The 24,442-nt window shown below is 37.9% G+C and overlaps 1 protein-coding gene across 1 annotated transcript in view; it reads right to left on the bottom strand.

Moving 5' to 3' along the window:
• PARD3B (par-3 family cell polarity regulator beta) overlaps nucleotides 1–24,442 on the bottom strand; it is a 1,014,759-nt gene that overhangs the window by 484,981 nt on the left and 505,336 nt on the right. The window contains exon 5 of the mRNA XM_004576910.3: nucleotides 1,957–2,045. Within this exon, the coding sequence (XP_004576967.2) occupies nucleotides 1,957–2,045 (89 nt within the window). The remainder of the gene's footprint in view (nucleotides 1–1,956; nucleotides 2,046–24,442) is intronic.

Raw genomic sequence — 24,442 nt, 5'->3', positions numbered from 1 at the left:
TGAAATCTCTTAGCCCTAGTTACACAGTATCAAGCAAATCACCAGGGAATTGGAGAAGATGCATACAACCACAGACTATAGACAACACTAGCAGATGTAGATTGAGTCTCTATTACTCAGTTGCTCTGAATTTCTGTATTCTAACTTACTAAGCGTGATAATGAAATTCAAGCAAAATCTGTGTACTGCTAATCATTATCCATATAGAGAGATACAATTAAATAATTTCTAAAAAGTTTCTATACTCCATTTCTCTCCATTCTTGATAGCTTCAGAGACTACCTAATATATTCACATAGCAAAACATCAATTGTTTACTTTATGATGGATACCCACATAGTAATTGACCAAGAGGTTAGTCACCTTTTCAAAAGCTAACATTGAAATCATGAAATTAAAACCAGAGAATATTTCAACTCCAAAAGCAAGTCTTATCAAAGTTCTAAAAGATAGTAACCTGGAGACTTTAGGTAACAAATTTTAACCCTTTTCAGCTCATTTATCAAAGAAATGGTCTAAATAAAGATGAAATATTGGCAAATGGCTATAAATTACTGTGTGAGGAGAGTCCACACTGTAAAGTGATGTGATAAATGCTGATCACCTACTTTTTCAAAAATGGCTAATTTCATGCAAACTATTTGGCAGCTATTAGAAATCAAATTAACGCAAGGAATATGTTGACTGAATGAATGACTACCAAACTCGGTAGTGTCATTCTAATGCTAAATCCAGTCATCCATTAATATGACATTAGTTTTTATATGTGAAATTTAAACTAACTTAAAGAAAATGCTAGTGATAGTAATAGCTATAATCAAAATAGAATGATGATAATAGTAGCAGCAACCTTAGCAAAAGCTCAGAGGATCCACTCTTAGTCTGCATTATGCAAACAGCTTTATACAGGTTACCTCATTTAGACCTCATACTAGCCCATGAAGAAGGCTTTAATAAGAGTTTTATTTTATAGAGCAGGAAGCAAGGGAAAACAAGTGAGAAAATTGCAAAAGTTCACAACAGTAGTTAGTAAGTATAAGCCGAGTTGTGACTTGAACCAGCATAGCAGAGCTGGGATTTGAACCAGGCAATGACTGGACTGTCAATGTGTTGAAATTAGTGCAAGGCAAAGGGAGTATGGGTTGAGTGTCCATCATTACAAATGTTGGAATCAGAAGTTTTCCAATTTTGGATTTTTTTAAATTTTGGAATAAGTGCCTATAGAGTTATAATAAGACAACATGGACATGGAGCCCTAAATATGCAGATTAATTATGTATTTCAAGGTATGTTACATACGTAGAATTTGATGATAATTTTACACAATATTTTTAGTGCTCCTTCATTGTGATTGATTACAATCTATCACATGAGGGGAATGGTAGAGTTCTCCTCATGGGGTGTCATGTTGACCCTCAAATGCTCAAGTTTCAGATTTTCGAGTAGTTTGGATCTTCAGATTGGAAATATTCAATCTGTTATGAGACATCATAGAAGCTGCTTTCAAATAATGAGGTTTTTTAAATAAAAACATGAAAAAGCTTGGCTGTTGGGTTTATTTCATATATACGTGTGTATGTGTGCATATAAAATGAATTAAAAAGGGAATATTATTAAGCAAAATATTCAAAGAATCAATTCAAACCTTCAACTGCTTTGAACTCTGAAACATTTGTTTTAAACTTTCGTTGAAATAAAAGAAAGAAGGAATTAATGTTGGTTGCTAAAGAGTGCCAGATGGATTGAGGATCATTTGTGTAAATTTCTCTGTAAGTTCTCACATTTTCTGTGCAAATCAAGAGAAAATAATAAATGATTTGTGTTAAATGTAGGACACGTTTCACTTCATGATTCTACTTACACTGATGTTAAGATGAAAAAGACTCAAAAACATTTCAAGAAGAACAAACCCACAAATTGAGATAAAAAGACTCCTCTTATCACAGAGAAAAATACCTTGATGTATCCTTAGTTTTCGGGGATATAGGCCCTTCTGTCTGCACACCATTCATAGTTTCTCCATCTTCCAAGCTCTGCATGGAATCCTGTAGTGACACAAGCACATAGACATGTAGCTGCTACAGAGAAAGCACTGCAAATAGGAATGAAATATGCCAGCATGGAAGGGTAAACGGTTCTGAACACAGACAATAGGATCCAATTTCTGCAACGGTTTGAAACAGGTGTCAATCTTTTGAGTGCTTTTAATGTTTTTTTTCCTCTCGTATTTGGTGTCTGAAATATTCTAATGGGCCATTTATACAAGGTGGCATGAGATGTAGTGTTTTACACCAGTGAGGCAATGAAGGACAAGAGAGCCGTTTCCAATGAAAGGTACCAACTTGTTTGCCTTAGTGCAGGGCATTTGCTTGCAAACCCCATGACCTTCAAAGAAAATCAATTTTGTTAAATAACAAAAACAGGTGTCTGGCAAAGTAACTTCTGTAGCCACTTGTGTCCCAAAGCATAGCAGGGATAGTGTGCAAAAAAGAAACTGGGGGTTCTTGCTCATTTCTGGCTGAGATGTTATCTCTGCTATGGATCTCAACAACAACAAAAAGAAATCTGACCATTTCATTTTCAGCAGGATAAGTACTCCTTTTCTATGGAGAGGTACGAGGCTCAGAGAGGTCTTTCTTGTTCTCCAGGAAAGAGGTAAAGCTGAACTGGATGCTACCTAGAGAAGTAGAGGGTAAGAGAGAATAGATTCTAGAAGGCACGTCTGATGCCACTGCTTCTTTATTGAAGACATTTGTTCTCTTATAGGTCTTGGAACTGTTTTGAAGTAGGTAACTCTGTGGATTACCCACTCTTCAGAATTAGAATCACAAACAGCTAGGCATGACTGTAGTTTCACTTCAACAATAAACCACATAAAGCATCTGTGATTCAAAACCACACCTATAAACAGCATCCGTGGATCTGAAGGCATCATTTCAATCAAAGAGTAAGGCAATACGCAGGTTTAATAGGTTAGGTAGACATAAGAGACTTAGGTTACTATGTTGAAGAAAACAAGACACAGAGCAGAAACGTTCTGTTGTGAACTGAGTTGAAAAAAATCGTTTAGCCTGGTGTTGGTCAGAGTACCAGAATGCTTAAGCGGATAAATTTATCAAAATATCAGAAGCTGTGATAATCACATACGTCAGGATATTTGATGACTTTGTGCCAAAATCATTAATTTTCTTATCTATTTCTTACACAGGCATACACTTGCGTTTGCTTCTGCATCAAGCACATAACACACAGAAGTCATTGTGTGAGGTTTCTAATGCCGTATAATAAATCAATCATCCCCAAATGTAGTGGGTTACAAACACACATCGGCTGCCTCTCGTGGCTTTGGCCTTACAAGTAGTTTGGGCTGAGCAGTTCTGGAAGGGATCTCTCATGTGTTCTTAGCCAAGAAATCTCCAGGGACATCATGGGCTCTGCAGCAATGGTCCTCTTGAGTGTGGCTTTAAGACACATTTATCTTTCTAATGGCAGTTTTATTGGAATATCATTCATGTAAGATTCACCCCGTAAGAGAGAACAACTCAGTAGTTTTTAGTATATTCAGAGTTTTGCAACCAATACCCCTATTTAATGTTGGGACACTGGTATTACTCAAAAAGAAGTCTGATGCCTACAGGGTGTGTCCTTGAAGGCAGAGTAGGTATTAAGTTTTATGAAGCACAATCCATTTTGTTTTACTTTTGTTTGTTTTGTGTGTTTGTTTCGGGGGATTTGGGTCTAAGAAACATTGCCCTAATGTAAGATCATGTAGATTTATACATGCTTTCTCCTAAGCTTTTGCTATTAACTCTTAACATATATGCCTATTATCTTTTTGAGTTAATTTCTATACATGAGGAAAGTAGGGAGCATAAATTCATTTTTGGAAGGTAGATTTATAGCTAGGTCTAAAAGAATCATCTGTTGCATTCTTCTCTTTTTTCTCATTCTATCATCTTGACATCCTACTTAGAGTCAACTGGCCAAAAAAATAAATGTTTTCTTTGCACTCTGAATTCTATACCAGTATTATAGTCTTGAGTACTGTAACTCTACACCAAGTTTTGAAATGAAGTTGTCAATTTTCCTAATATGTTCACTGTTTACAATATTTTGACTATCTTATTATCCTAGGTATCTTGCTTTTTGTATGAATTTTAGAACCACATTGTTGATCTCTGAAAAAAAGCCAATTGGGTTTTGGTAGGGATCACTTCAAATCTATGGATAAATTTGTAGAGTAATGTTAGCTTAGCATAGTCTTTTAACCCCTCAACAGGTAATAATGGCATCTAATTAAAAAGAATATTCTTTCTGGTTTTGTAATTATGCAGGACTAGAAACCTCCAGGGTGTCAAAGAAAACTGGGACATTTATCATATAATTTTAACCTGCCTATTTTTGCTTTATTGCTCCCAACTCCGAATGTAACTTTCTTGCATATTCTTAACAAAGATAAGAATATAATACTTTTTCTATTGTGCATTCACATTATATAAGGTCAAAGGAGTTTTCTGGTTCTGGTGGCATGGCAAGTGTAGTTTTAGTTATGACAATGACATTCTTAACATTTCAGACTAAGGGAATGTCAATTTTATTTACGAAACTACGTGATCTGCTGTAGAGAAAGTCTGAACTGACCATTTTGGGGGGTCAACCAAGTCAAACTTCAATGTCCAAGATAGGAGTTACACTACTTTCAGTAATTGCATTATTTACTTTGCTTTATCAAAATAAGCAGTGACTACAGTTTATCACCTCAGCTAATAGGCAGTATTTATCATTTTGCAAAATCATTTCTAGACATTGCAGTCACAGAATCTTAGTATTCTCTAGAGATGGGACAGGCAGACAGCTGCTTAAGTATCTCACAAGGATGTAATCAACCAAATCTGAACTGACCCTAACAATACCTTAGCAACACAACGCTTCAAGACTTAGACAGTGGCAGCTTATTTCTTAACAGGGAACATGGAAACACTTTCCCCTAAAATTAGCAAATAATTTTCAAGTGATAATTTAGGAGTAGTTAACTTTTTTCCCCTTTAGTAAATTGCATGGTGAAATATGGAGTCATGAAATCATACATTCCCAAAAAGAAAATGATATTTTTTTCATAGCCAATTTAAATGACTTTGAAAAAATCTGTGAGATCATGACTTTTGAGTGTGGAAAAAAACATGGCAAAAATAACCCTATAATTAAAGAACTACGGAAGGTGCAATGGGGCCTGAGTAAACTCCATGTCCCCTGCCTTTAGGGTTGAGAAATGTTAATTATGCAATGCCATGTTCTTGGATGTGTTCTTGAACAAGAACATTTACAATTTAAAAGATTTTAACTTAAAATAAGTGGATGTGATTACTTGCATATAGTATAAAGCCATTTCAAAATTTTTCTTTCTCTTCTTTCACATTTTAATGGTTTCCTCTCTAATAAAGTTCATTGTGTCTTGACAATTGCACAGAGAACTTTAAGACACTTGTCCTTCATGTCTTTTATTAAAGGAGGGAACATATCATCTTTGACTCTCATAAAAGCCAAATTTAATTACTACACTTTTTAAAAAGTGAACATTTTTAGCTACACGTTCAGATTATGGGAGAATTTCTGACAACTGAAATAGGGTTGGATTTAAACATCACTGCGTTATTTTTAGCTTTAAAATCAACACTTACATAAATATTCCCAAACCAATTAGCAGCAGCTGGAAAGTAAAGGTGTTTACATTTACTTAGCACTGGCACTAACAAGTGTGCATGCTCTCGGGCTGCTTGTGACGGGCCAGACACTAGGAGGGCCACCCGGGTCTCCAGCGGTGATCATGGTGTTGGCACCAGACTATCTTTCCATATTTCACAGTTGGTAAAAGTCACTGGTAGCATACAATAATGTGCTTCACTGTGAAACATCATTAAGTTATATATTTCACATAATCTTTACCTTGGTTTTGAGGAAGAAAATGTTACCCAAATTCTAACTGCAGTTTCCTGGTTGGTCATAGCGAAACACAAAATTAAAAGCTGTTTCATAGCTGGGTCTTTTCATTCCTCAGACGAGAACCAAACAAGATGCACTGTTTATCATTAGACGGCTCCTTTTCACTTAAAGGTGATTCTATTTGGATTTGACTGTTATTTCCTGGTGACACTTTTTAGCTACATATGAAATCACTTGCCCATAAATTGTAACTGTAATCGAGTCACGTTTCAAAAACGCAGGTGCATTTTTAAACATGATTTGCATTCTGAAAAGGCAACAAGTTTCTTTTGAAATTGCACATGAATTTTAGAATGAATGTAATAGAAAAATACAGAGAAGATTCCTATGTGTCTGATGCTCCTGCATAATGAAATTTTAAAATTAAAATTCTAGGCATAATTTCAGAATATTTGTTTTTTTCTTTTCTGAACAAAAATCTCTGTGGTAAAGTAAAAAAATGCATTTCATAAGAGCATGTATGAAATTATCATGTATTTTGGCAGTCAAGCACTGTTACTCTAATGTGACCTAATATAGATTATTCATGCCACAAACCATGCCTTGCATGGGACTCTCCTAGTTGACTCTTTAAGATAACATTACTGTTTCAGTCGCAGCAACTTACCGTGCCCATACGTCACCATACATACCATGCACACAAACTCCTCCACTCTTATGTGTCATTAGATTTTCTACCTATATATCTGGAATTTGGCAAAACAGAGATCTAAAATGTGCCAAACTGCATGATGCTTCAGGAATGCTTTTCATTTTTTCTTCTTCAAGTGACTTTTTATTTTCAAAGGTTTATTTATTTGTTTCAAAAGCAGAATTACAGAGAAAGAGGAAAGACAGAGAGTATATCCATCTGTTGGCATACTTTCCAAATGTCCCCAATGGCGAAGGTTGGGCCAGGACTTTCGTCTGGATCTCTCCTGTGGTTGGCAGGGGCCAACCTACTTGGGACATCTTCTGTTGTTTTCCCATGTACATTGGCAGAGCTATCTCAAAAAGGAACAGCCAGGGCTCAAACCAATGTCCATATGGAACGCTGGTGCCTCAGGCAGCCAATTAACTTGCTATGCCAATATGTTATAACTCTGGTCCTCTCCAAAACTAACTCTTAAACTCTCCATTGATCAGAATCACTTGAAACCCTGTGGCAATGTAGACTGCTGGGTCTTACTCCTGTGGTTCTGACAACAGTGTCAGGAGTGAGGCCTGAGAATCAAAATTTCCAGCAACTCCTTGCTATTGCTAGACCAGCAGCCACACTTTGAAAAACTCTGCCTTATGTTAATTACTGCAGATCTAAGGTTTGCAGGAAAAATCCTAAACGCTGTTAATTAACCCTGGAAACAATGTTGATGATGAGCTAGCCTAGTCAACTAATTTGCATAAGGAAATATGAGACATAGGAAAATGAGACGAGAAAGGTGCAATAACTATTCACTTTTATACGCTGGAATGATGAAAAAGCTAGAATTCAGGATCCTTGCTTCTCAATTCAGCAACATTCCAGGAAACCATAATATGAACTTAGTAACTACATGATTGATGATCTTATCACTTATTTTATGCCTCTTTTTTTAGTGATATTAATAAAACCAATAACAATGTCTTGGGTATACTTTGTTTCTTCTGAAGATGTCAAAATACTTCACACTAACTATTATACATCCTTGAAAATCTCAGTGATGTCTTGCCATTTATTACCTGTAAACAAAGTCAAGGACACACAGATTCATGTCTTGCCCAAGATGAAGCTGAGGGTCAAAGAAAGGAGCAAGTTTACTCATGACCTTTTGTGCCCTGAGATTCCATTTTGAATGCAGGCATGATGACTCTATTTACTTACAATATCTCTTCCTTGATTTTAGGTGAACCAAGTGAACCAAAGATATCACTGTATGACACATACAAAGGAATTATTTACATAAACACTATCAAATACCTTCCTTGTTTTTAATTTGAGCTCTAATGATCGCATTTTTATAGATAAAAACATTTCACGGAACACAATTAATTAGATCATTAATTCCTCACTAACAACTTCCTTTCTGTCTTGGAAGCAGGTAAAATCAGTTTCTTTAAATGTCTATATCAACACCTTTACTGAAACAGAACACACACACACACACACACAAAATACCTAACCATAGGGATAACTAAGTACATGATTGTGTGTGCACTAAAGTCAACATTTTCTAGTTGACCATTTTCACAGGCATCAGGTAGCTGTGGAGTATATGTTGTGCCAGTTAAATTTCACTGGGAGTCACCATCATTTAGGGTAGGGCACACCTTCACTACAGCTGGTTTGTTTGTGAGAGATACTGGATAATTTTAGTAAAATGAACAAAAATTTTTTGTTAAGATTATAATGACTTTAGCAATCATCTTTAAAAAAAACTTTGTTTTTATTACTTTGAAAGCAGAGAGACAGAGGGAAATCTTGAGCAGTACTGTTTTTCCTACTTGTTGAATTCTATATTGAGTGGAGGCTTTATTGTGGTTATCAAGTATATTGAAACCATTTCCTTGCATAAATTAAAACAAAACATCAGAAGGAGGAGGAAGGGTAGCTGGGGGTGAGAGAGAATATCAGATGGGAAGTATCATTATGCTCTTAAAACAGCATATATGAAATATGGGACTAGTGCAATGGTTCAGTGTCTAAATCCTTATCTTGCACAGGTTGGGATCCCATATGGGCAAAGGTTTGTGATCTAGCTGCTCTGTTTCCCATCCAGCTCCCTGCCTGTGGTCTGGGAAAGCAGTCAAGGACAGCCCAAAGCCTTGGGGCTCTGCACCCGTGTGACAGACCTGGAAGATGTTCCTGGCCCTGGCTCCAGATTGGTTAAGCTCCATCCATTGCGGCCACTTGGAGAGTGAACTAGCAAATAGATGATCTTTCTCTCTGTCTCTCTTTCTCTCTATAGATCTGCCTTTTCAATAAAAAATGAACAAATCTTTAAAAACAACAGTATATATGAAATATATGGGATTTTTAACTTTTACAAATTTTTAAACACAAAAATTTACATAAAATTCTTTAAACATACATATGCTTTACACATTGAGTAAACTGCTTTTTTTCTTAATAGTTTGTTTTTGTTGTTTTTAGTAGAAATTAGTAAGGCATACTTGACTATTCCTACTATCAGGTTTCAAAGTATAGCTCTGAATTTGAATTTAAAAAAAGGATGTGATGCCGTTTTGTTTGGAAATGAGTGAAGCAGATATAATATCCAACCTATTATAGGTTTCAAAAATGAATGAAAATCACTACTGATGTCAAGATCAGATTCTGTTGTACCTGAGCGTCATTCAACACCATTGGATGTATTGCTTCCCATGTGAACATGTTCCCAAAAGGGCTGCTTTAAAACCTTTTCAACTGTAGAAGATGTAATGTACCACCAGGCAATCGTGCACCCCTTCATTCAGCATTCATTGTGTCTCATATTCAGCATATCAAATGTACTGAGAAGAAGAGTGGAGACAATATACAGTTTTCAAAACGCAAGAGTGACTCAAACATACTTGAACTCACAATTTCCATTCATAATTCGATTATTACCCCCACAAGTTACAGCTCATTTTCCCTTAATTTTTCTGTATCATTGACTATGTCAGCCTTGCTACAGCTAGAGTCTTAGGTACAATGTAATTCATAGCCGAAAGGGTAAAGATACTGAACAGCGCAGCAGTCTCGCTCACAAGGGTCTGCTTTGGATCATGCTACCATCACAAAACACAGGATCAAAGGTATTGTAAACATTTGCTTCTCTTCCACTTAATTTGCCTATTTAAACTACACTATATTCTTAAGTATTTTGAATCCAGGACTGTCAAAATGGACAGTTTGGTCTCATTTATAACTACAAATCATCAGCTAATGCTATTAAGTACAAAAAAGGGGGGACCAGGGGAAGGGGCCAGGGGGCAGGATTATCCAGGCATCACAAAATATTTTAAGCTAAAACATTTTCATTTTGTCAGCCGAGATACATTTCAATCAAGTTTGACTCTAGTAAATTGACTGCATAAATGTAAGCAAAGCTATACAATGTCCAGGCCAGGTTTAGAGAAAGTAGAGCAAAAAGAACACATTATTAAAGAAATTCTTTTCATTTGCACATGCGTTTCATTCATGCAGGCACAGGCATACTACCCTGCTGGTCTTCAACTGTGAAAATCTTCTCTATGAAAATGTACTGCTGAGAATTATAAATGCAGAAACCAATTCCAGATTTGTTTTAGAAACAGGAAAACAAGGTACCAAATTGTATGCATGCTTAGTTTAGTGACATCTTGTAAAGCTTCTCAAGATTACTGAAGTCAAAGTCTATGTTGAAATTGTTTTAGAATTATCAGATGGAAAATCAAATTTACAACCCATCTTAATTCATGCATATGGCATGTTTAAGGAGGTTTTGAGAAGGCCTTTCTATAACCGACATTCTGTATGCATTTAGCTCTCTTTACATCCAGATCCAAATTCCCCTCTGCCTGCCATAGGTGCTTGTTCCTCTCCCATGCCCTCCGTTTATGTATCTTTCCACACAATCATTTGGCCATTCACTTTGTCATTCTTACATTTCACTTCCTGCCACCTTTATTGGAGCTTCCGGTTTGAAAAACTATTTCACTAGCTTGTGTTAGCAGATCAACTGCAAATAAACATTTTGGGGAAGGAATTTCTCAGATGACCTAAGTAAGGTGTGCCAGAAGCAATGCTTACCATTACAACATGAAGAATGATTTACTGTAGGATGGGCATAAACAACCGTATAGAGAGGAGGAGAGTGACCCAGAGCTAGCCACATGATTCCGGATTCCTACTATATGTGGAAACACAGTTTAAATGAAGTGCAGAGCTGTAAACTGACTGAGATCAGTTGTATTCATGGCTAGCAGTTAGCAAAAAAGGCTTTCAGTACAAGCTATAACAACACAATAAAGAATTGGGAGGGATTCTACAAAAGTAGTTACCATCATATCAGAATACTGTATGATTTTAATGAAACCTCTATACATCTATTTGTAACACTTAAAGTGCTTGAGAGGTATGAGGAAGAGCTGCTCCACTGAAATCGTCTCACTGGGTTTAGTTTCCAATAGATAACCTCCAAGAAGGCTATGCCTTTGAGCAGATATGTTCCCTGACACATCCTCAGAGCCGAGAACAGTGAGGCTAAAGACAGAATAGAAGCTCCTCTACGTGGGTCAGCTGCTTGCCTGGCCAGCAAAGCTCCCCTTCCACCTTCAACTTTCTCTCTGAGCCATTTTCTCTCTGTGCATTTCTCACAGATTCAGACTCCCTCTTCGGGGCCACAGTAGTGCCATGTGCAAGCTCTGGTATCACATGGATGCCACGATAGGCAATACTTTCTTTACAGGTCTTGCTTCAGTACCTCATTCATCCTCATGGGCTATCATTTAACACAGGGCTGAAACAAGAACCATGCTGCTCCAGAGGTGTTTGGAGAATAATGATCATCTTTACTTTCCCTTAAAAGCTCTTAGGTAACTTTCCATAGGAAAAAAAAACATGTTTATGATGTGTATAGTTTTATGCAAGCCCAGTGGGCAGAGTAGTATGCTAAACTCTCTGGGGGAGGGATTCTAAGATGAATCCGACACTGCTTTTGCATTCACAGCTGCCAGCAAGCTGGAACCACTGCCAAAGGCATCTCTGGCAGGAGAATTTAAAGTACAAATGTGAGCTCATCTTTATTTGCAGGTGGAAGTAAATGAAGTACAATAGAATTCACTAATCTGTAATTGGTTATGATCCTTTATATGTGCTCTTAGTTCTTATTTAAGCAATATATAAACTTTCATTATTTATAACATGTATCTAAACCAATATTTAAAGCTATCCAATTTCTGTGGCCCCTGGGAGCTTGAACTGATGAGGTTGCCACCAGTTGAGAAAGGAAATCATCATCCCAAAATCTAGCGAACCTTCCATGTGAAGCAAGGCTGTGAAAAGGCCTGTTACAACAGAGCCCATTCTGAATTCCTTCTTCAATATTTCTGTTATCTTTCAGCTATTTCTTTACACTCAATCATGAATCAAGATGGAAAAAAATTCTTTCCTTATAAAAAGATTAACATATTGGGCCTGGTACAGCAGCCTAGTGATTAAAGTCCTTGCCCTGCATACACCAGGATCATATATGGGCACTGGTTTGTATCCTGGCAGACCTGCTTCCCATCCAGCTCCCTATTTGTGGCCTGGGAAAGCAGTCAAGGATGGCCCAAAGCCTTGGGACCCAGCACCTGCATGTGGGAGACCCAGAAGAGGCTCCAGGCTCCTGGGTTCAGATAGATGCAGCTCTGGCCATTGTAGCCACTTGGACCAAAGGTTTTACTCTCTGTCTCTCATCCTCTCTGTATATGTAACTTTCCAACAAAATAAATAAATCTTTTTAAATTTTTTGAAAAAGATTGATACATTTATTTATCTATTGACTTGCTTATTTCAAGGACCGAGAGAAAGGCAATTGAATTCATACACACACACACACACACACACACACAAACACAGGAGAGATCTTCTATCTGCTGGTTCACTCTCCAAATTACAGCAATAGTCAGCATTGGCCAACCCAAAGCCAGGAGCTTAGAATAGCATCTGGGCCTCCCACGTGGATGGACAAGGGACTTAAAGCTTGATCGTTAAGTGGTACTTCCTTGACACATTAACAGGGAGCTGGATCAGAAGCAGAGTATACAGGCATCAAAGCACTGCTTCTATATGGGATATGAGACTTCCAAGTGGTGGTTTAACATGCTGTGCTCAAACTCTCTGAAAACCACCTGAGCAATCGTCACTCTTCACTCTTAGTCTCCTTCTGCTTGAATGGCTCCTCACCTCCCAAATACCTCCAAACGCTCCTCTTCTTCTATTACTCTCAACATCCAGAAACTCTTTCCTAAGTCAAACAATTTCTTCCATTTTTTTTTCTGTGCTAATCTGGTGTTCCTAAACTCGACATTATCCAATTAAATTACCTCCTCAGCACTGACAGGATCCGTGTTGGGCTGGGAGTTTCTATTTCTCCGTTTGGAACCTGCAGCACTCTGCTTTACCATTCCTCTTCCATGGTCTTCACCTGTCTCTAGCCTTGTTCATCATCAGACCCTTCCTCCTGCTACAATGTTGTCGTTTGTTTCTCTCACATGCTTGATCTCTCACTGTCATCCTGACAGCATTCCACTTCCACAAGGATCTTACACTTTAACTTTACTAAGTATCTTCTTCTGCTAGTGGGCTGTTTTAGAAACTCTAACTAAAAAGCCAAGCCATTAGGAAGGCAAAGCAAGGTTCCTGACTTAACTCCCCAGATTCAAGGCAGAAGTTTTTGAAAATCAAAATAAATCAACAAGTGAGAAATCACAGGGCTGACAAAACCCAAGTGGAAAACAAGGGTCTTTCAGTTTTACAGCCCCTTACTGGGAGCCCTCTTTGTGGCCAAGCATCAGTCATAGCCTGTGAACACAACGCTCTAAAGAGCTCTTTCTGGGGAATGAGGAGCAAAGAGGCCAGAAAGAAAATGGTGAATAGTCTTGCCACCACTCCTTTTCATGTGTTCCATAATTCAGCTCAACTGAACACCAGCCAGATCCCCCAAACACATTCTTACTTTGGTCTCAAACTCTTTCCTTGTGCAACAGTAGATATAAACAGAATATAACCATTCTTCATCTAACAGAGTTTGCAAAATCATGAATAACGATAGCTCTTTTTCCAATAAAAATGTACATATACATACACATAGATAACTATGTACTTTTAGAACTCTTCAAATTAACAAGTCTCAACTATTTCTCAAGGTTAAAAAGAGATGTTTGACTGCTCATCTAAGCCCCTATCTCTGATAGAATGAATCCTAAGAGATTTGTAGTACTCAAATGATGATAAATATTTTCACAGATACATCCATGAATGGGGATTGTGACATGGGGCAATATCTGAGTAAGGCAGGTGGCAGGCTGCTCAAGATAAAAGCCTGAGTGGATATCAGGAGGATTTACACTGACCCCCACCTGCTCTTCCCAGTCCCTTGAGAACGGACAGCAAGATGAGAAGCAGAGTACAAATACCCCTTTCAAATCTGCCAGCCAGTGCTGCCATCACTCCCAAAGCCCCTTGACAATACATCACTCCCACACACAAATCTCCTAGGGTCAGTCACACTGTGCTGTGGCAAAACTAGAAATTATTACATTTTGGTGTAAGTTTAGCACATATGAAATTTCTGAGACATTCCTACATGCAACTATGAAAAGTGTATTAAAGAAAGAGTTTATACATATCCATATATACACATCATACATACACATATATACATACATGTATACACACATATATGTGTATACACACATATATATATACATATATGTGTACACACATATATATATATATATACACACTGTGAGAACTAAGTTCTTAGATTCTTACGCATAATTCCACTCATTGGCTACTTTAGGATGACAGACTTCAGTCTCTGGTATTTTTCCTCCTTTTCTCCTGCCCTGTGACTAGATTTGCAAAGCACAGGTGTACTATAATTAGGTTTCTTATTTCAGATTTCAAGAACTCCTTTTATTAGACAGACATGATATAATCCAATGTGACCTACACATTAGTTCATGAAGCCCATCTAGATTCATGAAATGGCAATCTGGGAGGAAAAAAGTAAGCAATAAAACCTGGTAGAAGATGAAGTTGGAAACAAGTTAGCTTCAAATGGGACTTTCCCAAATCACTGGGTCAATCCTCTTCCATCCCATGCCCACGCCTGCTATTTCCCTACTATCTCTGCTCCCAAGAGGTTTCAAAACAGACCATTCACATTCAATAAACCATCATGAAGACTAATAGGGTTTCCAGTTTACACAGCTGGATGAAAAAAATGAAACATTCCAAAATTTATCTGATGATCTCTGAGTTTCAGTAGCTTAAGTGGATATTCATATTTACTAGATGCATGAATAGATGAAGAAAACCACTGAGCTACCACGTAATCGCAACACTGGCTGTCTCATTTCCTGCCATAGTAACCTGGACCAGTACACTTATATGTAATTTTATATAGAAGTAACAAGCCATAGAGAAACTGAACTTTCTCACTTAAAAGTCAATTTAGTAATAGCTGTAAATTTGGGGATGTTTCCTGAAATAAATTTTTAATAAGTGAGAGAATAATAGAAAGAAAGGTTGAAAAATATCAAGCACATATTTTTCACTCCTGTAATAGACCACTTATTCAATGTTATATGAATGTTATCCTCAATGACAAAGAAATCTTTCTAATCAAAGCCTCCATCTGTTTGAATAAAATAAGGTTTTCCTTTTTATTTCAGTTCTGGTATGATTTCTACTATAGTCCCAACCCAGTCCTTGGCCATCTCTAATCAGTGATGCAACCTCACACTTTTAATGAATCCCCAGGGTTGTCTAAGGAAGTCTATGCTTCGTGACAGATAAGGGGTATTTTTTTTTAACTGAATGGTGATGTAACCCCTTATCCTCTCTTCTTATTACAAGGGGAATACTTGTACTGTATCTGAGGACCCTCAGGTAATGGGCCACTACAAAAGAAGGCAAATGACCTATTCACTGGTGAGGCAATCACAGTAGATTAAAATTATAGCATTTAATAGCTCTTCAGAGGGAAAGGCAACTGGAAGCAGACATAATACTTCTAGGTAATCAAATACATTGGTTAATTTTCTGTGGGTGAACTTCTTCAGAGTAATGATCAAATTATGGATATGAAAACAAAGATTCTTGGGTTTTTTTTTTGACTCAGTCTAAAATGTTGAAATGCACACAAACAGAAAGTATAGATTAGGTGATGGTGGATAGAAAGCACTATGAACACAATAATGCATTTCTCTTATTTGATTCCAAGGAATGGACAATCAGTGAGATTACCAGCTCAGATCTGTCATTTCACAATCAAGTGGAAACAAAGAAATGTATACCCATCTGGTAGTTGGTAGACAGTAGTAGGCTAACATGCCATGGATGGTAAAAGACACCAGGATATGTAACATGTGTTCACCTTGACCTCCCAAGTCAAATGGGCAGGTGTGGCCTTCAGAACAGTGCACCTTTTTTTTCTGCTGGGCCCAATCATTTAACTCTAACAGAAAGCAAACAAATTTCCACCACTCCATGCACTTTGTACTATGAAGTCAGCACTCACTCATACACAATCATACTACTGACCCAAAAAGGCTGAGGCAGAAAGACATACAAATTAGGAAAGAAAAATTCTAAACCATAATGCTTCTGATAGTAAGATGTGGATTTACTCCATCTCACTATCAGATTCTGACCTAAAATAGTGAAAATTGAAGGAGTTAATTTTTAAGCATATTTTTCTTCTTACGTATTCTTTTTTTAAAGAGTTATCCTTTTTTTCTAGTTTGAGAGAAAGATTTACAGAGAAGAGAGAGAAAAATCATAAGAGAGTGAGTGAGAGGTGGGGAGTAAGGGACAGAGCGAGATAAAGAGAGGGAGAGTGGGAGAGACGGAGAATTTCTATCTGCTGCTTCACTCCCCAAATGGCTGCAAATGGCTGCAAAGGCCAAAGATCAACTGATCTGAAGCCAAGAACCATGAGTCAGGGATTCTTCTTGTTCGCCCAGATGAGCTAGGGACCAAAAGACATGGTGCATCCTCTGCTGCTTTCCCAGGCCATAGGCAAAGAGCTGGATTGTAAGTGGAGCAACCTGGACTCAAACCACTGCTCACATGGAATGTTAATACTAGAGGTGGAGGATCAGATTGCTAACACATCATGCCAGGAACCTTACGCATTTTTGTTTTTATGGTCCAAATACTTTGAAACTAAATAATACTGACTATTTTCATTATTGGTTTTCAAAGCGTGCCACTCATCCCCCAAATTCAGCTTATCATATTTCACCCGGTTATCCTACAAAGCAATATGCCAACCTATATATTTTCTTCCCATCTACTTGAAAAATTTAATTCTCAATGTATTAATGCATCTAGATTTCTTGTCTTATCTTAATTGATTTCCTTATTTAACTTAAGTCTCAGTTTCCCTCTAAAGGAATTGACTTTGTATAATTGTCAAATGCATCACTGAGTATGTTTCTATTATTATCCTGCTTTTCCAATAGGGTGCTAAGGATGTCTTTCCAGTGCATCTGGCTGTTATTGGGCACAGTGATGAGTGTCTGTGAGTGACAGCCACATGCCACAAAAATCAGTCATTTAGTTTGCAGTTGAAAACTCTTCAGAGCCCAATGGCATTTACTTGTCTCTTAGAATCATGTTGCTCCAGATGCCTATGCATAAAATACAGCTCTTAATTTGTAATTTTTTTTCAAAAATTGGTAGAATTTCTAAAACATGATGCAATTATTGATATTATTTTGTCAGCTGAAATATTTAATACTAACACTCATAGTGTATTCACATTTATTTTAGGTGAATGGCTTAATTCAAATCATCATTCCAATAAGCATTTACTTTGGCTAATTTTAGATAAAGCAGCACAATTTCAACAAACCCTGTACTGTAGCTCTTTCATTTTCCAAATCTTCTCATTACAAAAACAAAGTTTCATGAAAGGTACAGAACCTGTTGAAATAGCATTTTGGCCATAACAGGTGTAATACTGAGGGCATCCAAAAAAAGGAAACTGTACAGATCCAATGGCATGTTTATTGACTTAGAAAAGCAAATGGACTGTGAGGATTAGACCTTAGCCTAATGAACACTAAAACTCACTTGGCATAAAAGGGAAAAAAGATGAAGCAATTAATAAGATATAGAAAATCCATTATGATAAAAAGAATGATTATTTTCATCAGTAGAGAAACATTTATTTGTTTTGTTATTACTGTTAAATTTTAAAAGAAATCAGAGTTCTGTATTTGGTTTCTTGAAATACAGAACACTGCCATTTGCCAGCTTATTGCATCTCTATATTCACACAGTTTCCCTTTACTTTCACTATTAATAACTCTCATCAAAGAAGAGGTTTTTTTTTAAAGATTTATTATTATTGGAAAGCCGGATATACAGAGAGGAGGAGAGGCAGAGAGGAAGATCCTCCGTCCGATGATTCACTCCCCAAGTGAGCCGCAACGGGCCGGTGCGCACCGATCATCCGATGCCGGGAATCTGGAACCTCTTCCAGGTCTCCCACATGGGTGCAGGGTCCCAAAGCTTTGGGCCGTCCTCGACTGCTTTCCCAGGCCACAAGCAGGGAGCTGGATGGGAAGTGGAGCTGCCGGGATTAGAACCAGCGCCCATATGGGATCCCGGGGCATTCAAGGTGAGGACTTTAGCTGCTAGGCCACGCCGCCGGGCCCAAGAAGAGTTTTTAAGCCATGAGAAAATGAAAATTCAAAATACATAATTAGTGTTGGCAGCAACTGAATTATTATAAACTGTTAAATACACTAAGACTCTAAGCAATGAAAGCTAAGGGAGGACTGCTATCAATGCCCACACCTAAAATCAAAACTTCAACGATCTGCTGCATTTATGACACAATGCTTTTACAATGTGCTAGAAGGGTTGGCTTGGTGGTCTAGGCATCTGGTTTTGACTTGCTATATTCCCTATGTTGCACAATTTAATTCATCTGCAAGCCCTTGGAGTGGCAGGAAATGCAGAAAAGTTGCACTAGATCTTGTGAGTTTATTCATCCAGGAATTTTTACACTGGTAGAAGCGATGGGCTGGTTCATTCTTTCTTTTTCATTAATCATTGCATCAGATCCTACACTGAGTGGAAATTGACTTCTCTTCATACTCTGGAAATCCTCCTAAAGAATCTTTCCACTGAAGTGGAGAACTCATAGGTAAAGCAGGAAGCGATTAGTGACATGAAAATGACAAAAATATATAATAACAAAAAGACAATCAGAGCAACTAAATTTTTCAACTCATACTCATTGGACCCAAACAGAACCAAATAAAACCATGCAGAACTAGATACAATTGGAAGCCTCAGTCTCAGTGGAAATACAGAGAAGATTCTGTGTTTGCCCTCACAGAAACCACAGGGTTATTGACCATCTCTGCAACGATGTGGGCAGCTTTATGGAAAATAAAGAGGTCACAAGAGATCCCACTTAGAATGCTGCTGTCATGCACATATGTCTGCACTATATGGCTTTTCAATGAGCCATATTTCAATACCTATTTTGTAAATACATTATTTCTATCATATTTACTCTCACCCAGGGAAAAAACAATAGGGCTCACTGAAGCTTCCTTGAAAACAAATTAATTGAGACTAGAAATGCCATAATTAATTAGACCAGCTCTCCTTCACTTGAGGGGCTGGAATATTTACTGAGTGATAGTAACTTATGCCTACTGATAAAGCTATGTGAGTAATACAACAATATACTCTGTCTCAACATCACAAGTTCGAGAGGCCATTAAACTTGACCTTTCAATGTTTTCCACTATTCCCTCTAGGTTCCTTTCTGCAGTGAACACTTCTGACCATATTTTAAAGCTTGCTTTAGCATATATTATATTAGGTAACATGTTAGACTGTTTGATCAGCAGTAATTTATTAAAAATGGAAAAATATGATCATACTTAGAATACATATAAAATGAAATATCTTCAAATATAATTTAAGAGTAAAACAAACAAATGCTAAACATAAAAACATAAAAACTACAAAATGTTTTAAGGTCATTTTATCTTAGAATAAATCTAAGATACTTCATGTGATGTAACTTTGAAGAAGGCAAAAATAGTGCTCAAAACGTATAAATGACTAGTAGAAGAAATGAGTGACAATCCCTTCTTATTTAAAATAACCACCATAGGGGCCAGTGTAAAGATACAGCAGATCAAGCCATTGCCTGTAATGCAAACAAGCCACATGAATGGCAGTTCAAAATCTGGCTGCTCTACCTCCAATCCAGCTCTCTATTAATGTACCTTGGAAAGCAGCAAAAAACGATCCAAGTGCTTGGACCTCTGTTGCCATGTGGGAGACTCTGCAGAAGCTCTGGGCTCCTAGTTTAAACCTGGCAAAAGACCTGGCCATTGAGGCTAGCTGGGGAACAAGTCAGCAGATAGAAGACACTCTTAGTGTCTCTCTTTAATTCTGTATTCCAAATAAGCTGCACATGTGCGCACACACACACACACTCTCACAGAAATCAAAATAACAGCAACAACAAAACTGTATCATCACTAACTTAGGATATGAAGGGTCTTCAAAGGTTCATGGCAAATTTGTGTTCTCTGTAGGGAGGGTTAATTACTTATTTTTTAAGTTGGTTTTTATTTATAGAAGGTAACCAAAGCTCATGCATTTCACATATAGGCTTGGAACCACTGTGATACTTCCCATCTACCCCCCTTCCTGCTCACATGGTTATCCCTCCTCCTACTTACTGTTTATCATTTTAATTGTTAAATGATATGCTTTGTTTATTTTATAATCATCAGTTTAACCCAATGTGGGAGATCCCTGGTAGAATTACCTTTGTAAAATAGTACTTTACCTTCTTCACAATGTGTTGCCTCCTTGGCACCATATGTAGTTTGAAGAGACCACTTGTGCATTCGGAATCATACAGTGTTTACTAACAACAGTGCCAGTGCTATGGATTCCAGACCAGCTAAGCGATGAGTGGAAAGCACCCTGAGACCCAGCAAATAGCAAGATCCTCTCCTCTATACTACACCAGACCTAATGTGCACTTGGCCTCACCACCTCTACTCCTTTCCTCATGACCACGGTGGCTGTGTTGGCAACATTTATGCTTTCCTCAACTCAGACTATCCAAGGTGCAAAAACTGTAAATAATATAATCATTCTAATGATCTATACCTTTGAAACACAAAATTAGGCCAATCACTTATAGACCTGCTGTCCCAGCTCTCCAACAGAAATTGGACTTACCATCAAGAGCAGCTAGTATTGTTGTGACAGGCATTCTTTCTGCAGTGTGACACAATAACAGGTGGTGTTCTTGTGCTGAATTTTGTTCCCCAATGTCCATTCAAACATCTTAGGGTTTTAGAACTTTTGGAAGAAGTCGAGTGACAGATTCATGCCAAGAGCAGAGAGAGGAGATGTGGGAGATCACCCTTGGCTCTTTGTTTGCTACCTGCCAGCCTAGACACCTGTCACATGACTGGAGGGACTGTCAAGAGATGCCCCCCACCTTTACCTTTCTTAGTCTATATAAGTGTGCTTGCATTATAATAAATGGAGGTGCTCAATCAGGCTGCCTCTCGTGGTTCTTGTGGATAAAAAAAAGTATCACTTCACCCCCTCAGTAGTTTTGGGGACCTGCTGGCGGGAAAAACCAAGAGCCCTTCACTAAATAAAGAAGTCAACAAAGGGTAAGTAGAAAAAACACTACTCCTGAAGAGTATGGACAAGGGCTGTAAGCCAAAATCAAATCTCAAAAATGTGTATTTCAGTCAATAAGCATCACACTTTTTGTATTTTTCTTTGTGTTAGTTACTGCAAATCAGGGAAAACATGGTATTTGTCTTTGGTGGACTGGCTTATTGCACTAAGGATAATATTATCTTCCAATCCAATTTTTCCTTGAATTTTCAGATATCCCCTCATATAAAAGAGAATAACAATTTTAATGACAATAATTTATGTTACAGTAGCTTTAATTTGTAGTTAAAATATTTTAAAGAGGATATACATTTTTTAGAAAATATTCTTAAAATTTTCCATTTTTTAACATGAGAGCATCATCAGTAAAAGCAGAGGTTCTTGGATTAAAATCTAAATCAGGCAATAACCTTTTCTAAGAAATATATCTAAAACATGACAACACTGAGAGCTTTAAAGTAAAAGGGCACAGTGATGTATTAGTAGATATTTAAACATCAGGTAAAACAACTAAGTGAACAAAAGTATTAAGGTACTAAGACGTCAATTACATAATGTCAAAAAGCAAATTCAGAGAAATATATAATAATTGGCAGTCTATGTACCTAATAACACAGCCTCCACATTTGAAAGTTTGATTCAACTACAAGATCGGCCAATCTATCATCCTAATAGAACACGTTAATGCATTTTTCCCAATAACTGGTAGTAGGCTAAAGGTGTAGGTTTTTTAAAGAGTACAATGCAAAATTCAGTACATTGCTCAACAAACAAGAATTTGCTAATAATTTAAATCTGAAATCTAATAAAGATCAAAATAGTAAAGCCTTATACAATTTGAAAGTCATCGTCTTATGGCATCCAAAATACTGTTTTAAAGCCACCAGGAATATAAGGAATATCAAGGAAAGCAACAAATAAGGAAAAATATGACTCTGCAGAAGAACAAGAAACATCCTAAACAAACAGTTAGGAGATTATAGATACACAGGATATAGATTTTTCATCTGACTATAACGTGATTAAGTTAATTCAATGACAAAAAGACAGCTAAGATCAAGCAGAAAGCCTTTCTCCACACATTAGAAAAATTCAATCTTGTCCAAATAACCCATAAATCAAATAATAAATTACAACGGAAATCTAGAAATACCTATAGCTATGTATACAAAAAGTCCAAGATTTTAAAGCTTAAATCTTTTAAAAAGAAAAATCATAATAGGTAATAAATACATTAAGAAACTAGGATGAAGGACATGATATGAGAAACCAGGTTACCACCCGGCCCCTGGCAACAGGGAGGAGGCGTTTCTCCCAACCTGAGTCACAAGAGTAGCAAGTGCACGGCATAAATGATGAAATATTCTTGCCAAAAGAATGCAAGCAGCAGCCGATGAACCTACACATCTGACCACAGAAAACTCTGCAGATCAAGAAAATACTTAAATAACAGCACAAGGCAGTAATCTGAAAATTCCAGAATGTGGCATTCTGTACTAAAAAAAAAAAAGAAGAACATGGGGAGAAGTGAGGTTATGAGAACCCTAAGACTCACAATAAACAAACGCACAGGTACACACACATTAGTTTTGAAAACACATTGACTCCTAGAAAGTATTTTTGAATTTTGGATAGTTAAATCAGGTTCAATATGAACAGGCTATCAGATAATATTTAAAGAACTGTCTATTGAATTTTGTTTGGCACCCCGAGTTCCCTTGTGCAGTGACTTGATACTATGGTCTTCAAACTAAGCGGCATAACAGCATGGATACACTTGTGCATGTAACTATATTTCAGGGTCTTGCTGGGTCAGGTAGTTCTCCTTTGGAGTCTCTCGAAAGGCAGTAGTGAGAGCTGCTTCAGATGGTATCAAGTCACTGCACAGGGGAACTCGGGGTGCCAGCACTTTCCCCTTGGCTTCACCTAGAGTGAGTGCCCAGCTGAATCAGGTGGACAGTACCTGTGTGGCAGTTCTCACCTAGTCTTCAAAGTCACATGACATCTCCTTTATGCTCTCACAGATGAGTCACTAATTTCAGACAAAATTCAATAGAAATGACAAAAGATAAGCTCTTGGTAAAAAATAATGTACAAAAATTCACAGAGAGGTTTCTTCCTCTTTTTTAAAGATCTGTTTCATTTTTACTGGAAAGTCAGATATACAGAGAGGAGGAATGACAAAGAGGAAGATCATGCTTCTGCAATGGCCAGTGCTGACCCCATCCAAAGTTAGAAGCCAGGAGCCTCTTCTGGGTCTCCCACATGGGTGCAGGGTCCCAAGGCATTGTGCCGTACTCAACTGCTTTCCAAGGCCACAAGCAGGGAGCTGGATGGGAAGTGGGGCTGCCAGGACTAGAACTGACGCCTATATAGGATCCTGGCGTGTGCAAGGTAAGGACTTCAGCTGCTAGGCTACTGTGCCGGGCCCCACAGTTATGTTTTTTTTTAAAGATTTATTTATTTTATTACAAAGTCAGATATACAGAGAGGAGAGACAGAGAGGAAGATCTTCCGTCCAATGATTCACTCCCCAAGTGAGCCGCAACGGGCCGGTGCGCACCGATCCTCCGATGCCGGGAACCAGGAACCTCCTCCGGGTCTCCCACATGGTTGCAGGGTCCCAAAGCTTTGGGCCGTCCTCGACTGCTTTCCCAGGCCACAAGCAGGGAGCTGGATGGGAAGTGGAGCTGCCCGGATTAGAACCAGCGCCCATTTGGGATCCCGGGGCTTTCAAGGCGAGGACTTTAGCTGCTAGGCCATGCCGCCGGGCCCATACAGATATGTTTTTGAAAGAACATATTCACTCTAGTGATTAAAAAAAGAAAGTTGCAGGCTTTTAGCTGAGTGGTTAAGATGCCTGCATGCAACACTGAAGCACCAAGGGTCCAGTACTTGGTCTGGTTCCTGATTCCAGCTTCCTGCCCAAGAAGACCCTGCAAGGCACAACTAATGGGTCAAGTATAGGTTTTTGCCACCACATGGGGATCATCAGGTAGTGTATATTCTGGGTTCCAGGCTTTGCACTGTTACAGACCCTAAAAACGTGGGGTCTTTGGC

This window comes from Ochotona princeps, chromosome 5 (genome assembly GCF_030435755.1).
Source record: "Ochotona princeps isolate mOchPri1 chromosome 5, mOchPri1.hap1, whole genome shotgun sequence".
Classification (NCBI taxonomy): Eukaryota; Metazoa; Chordata; class Mammalia; order Lagomorpha; family Ochotonidae; genus Ochotona; species Ochotona princeps.
The sequence above is the reverse complement of the archived record's forward strand: the minus strand, read 5'-3'. Positions and strand labels throughout refer to the sequence as shown.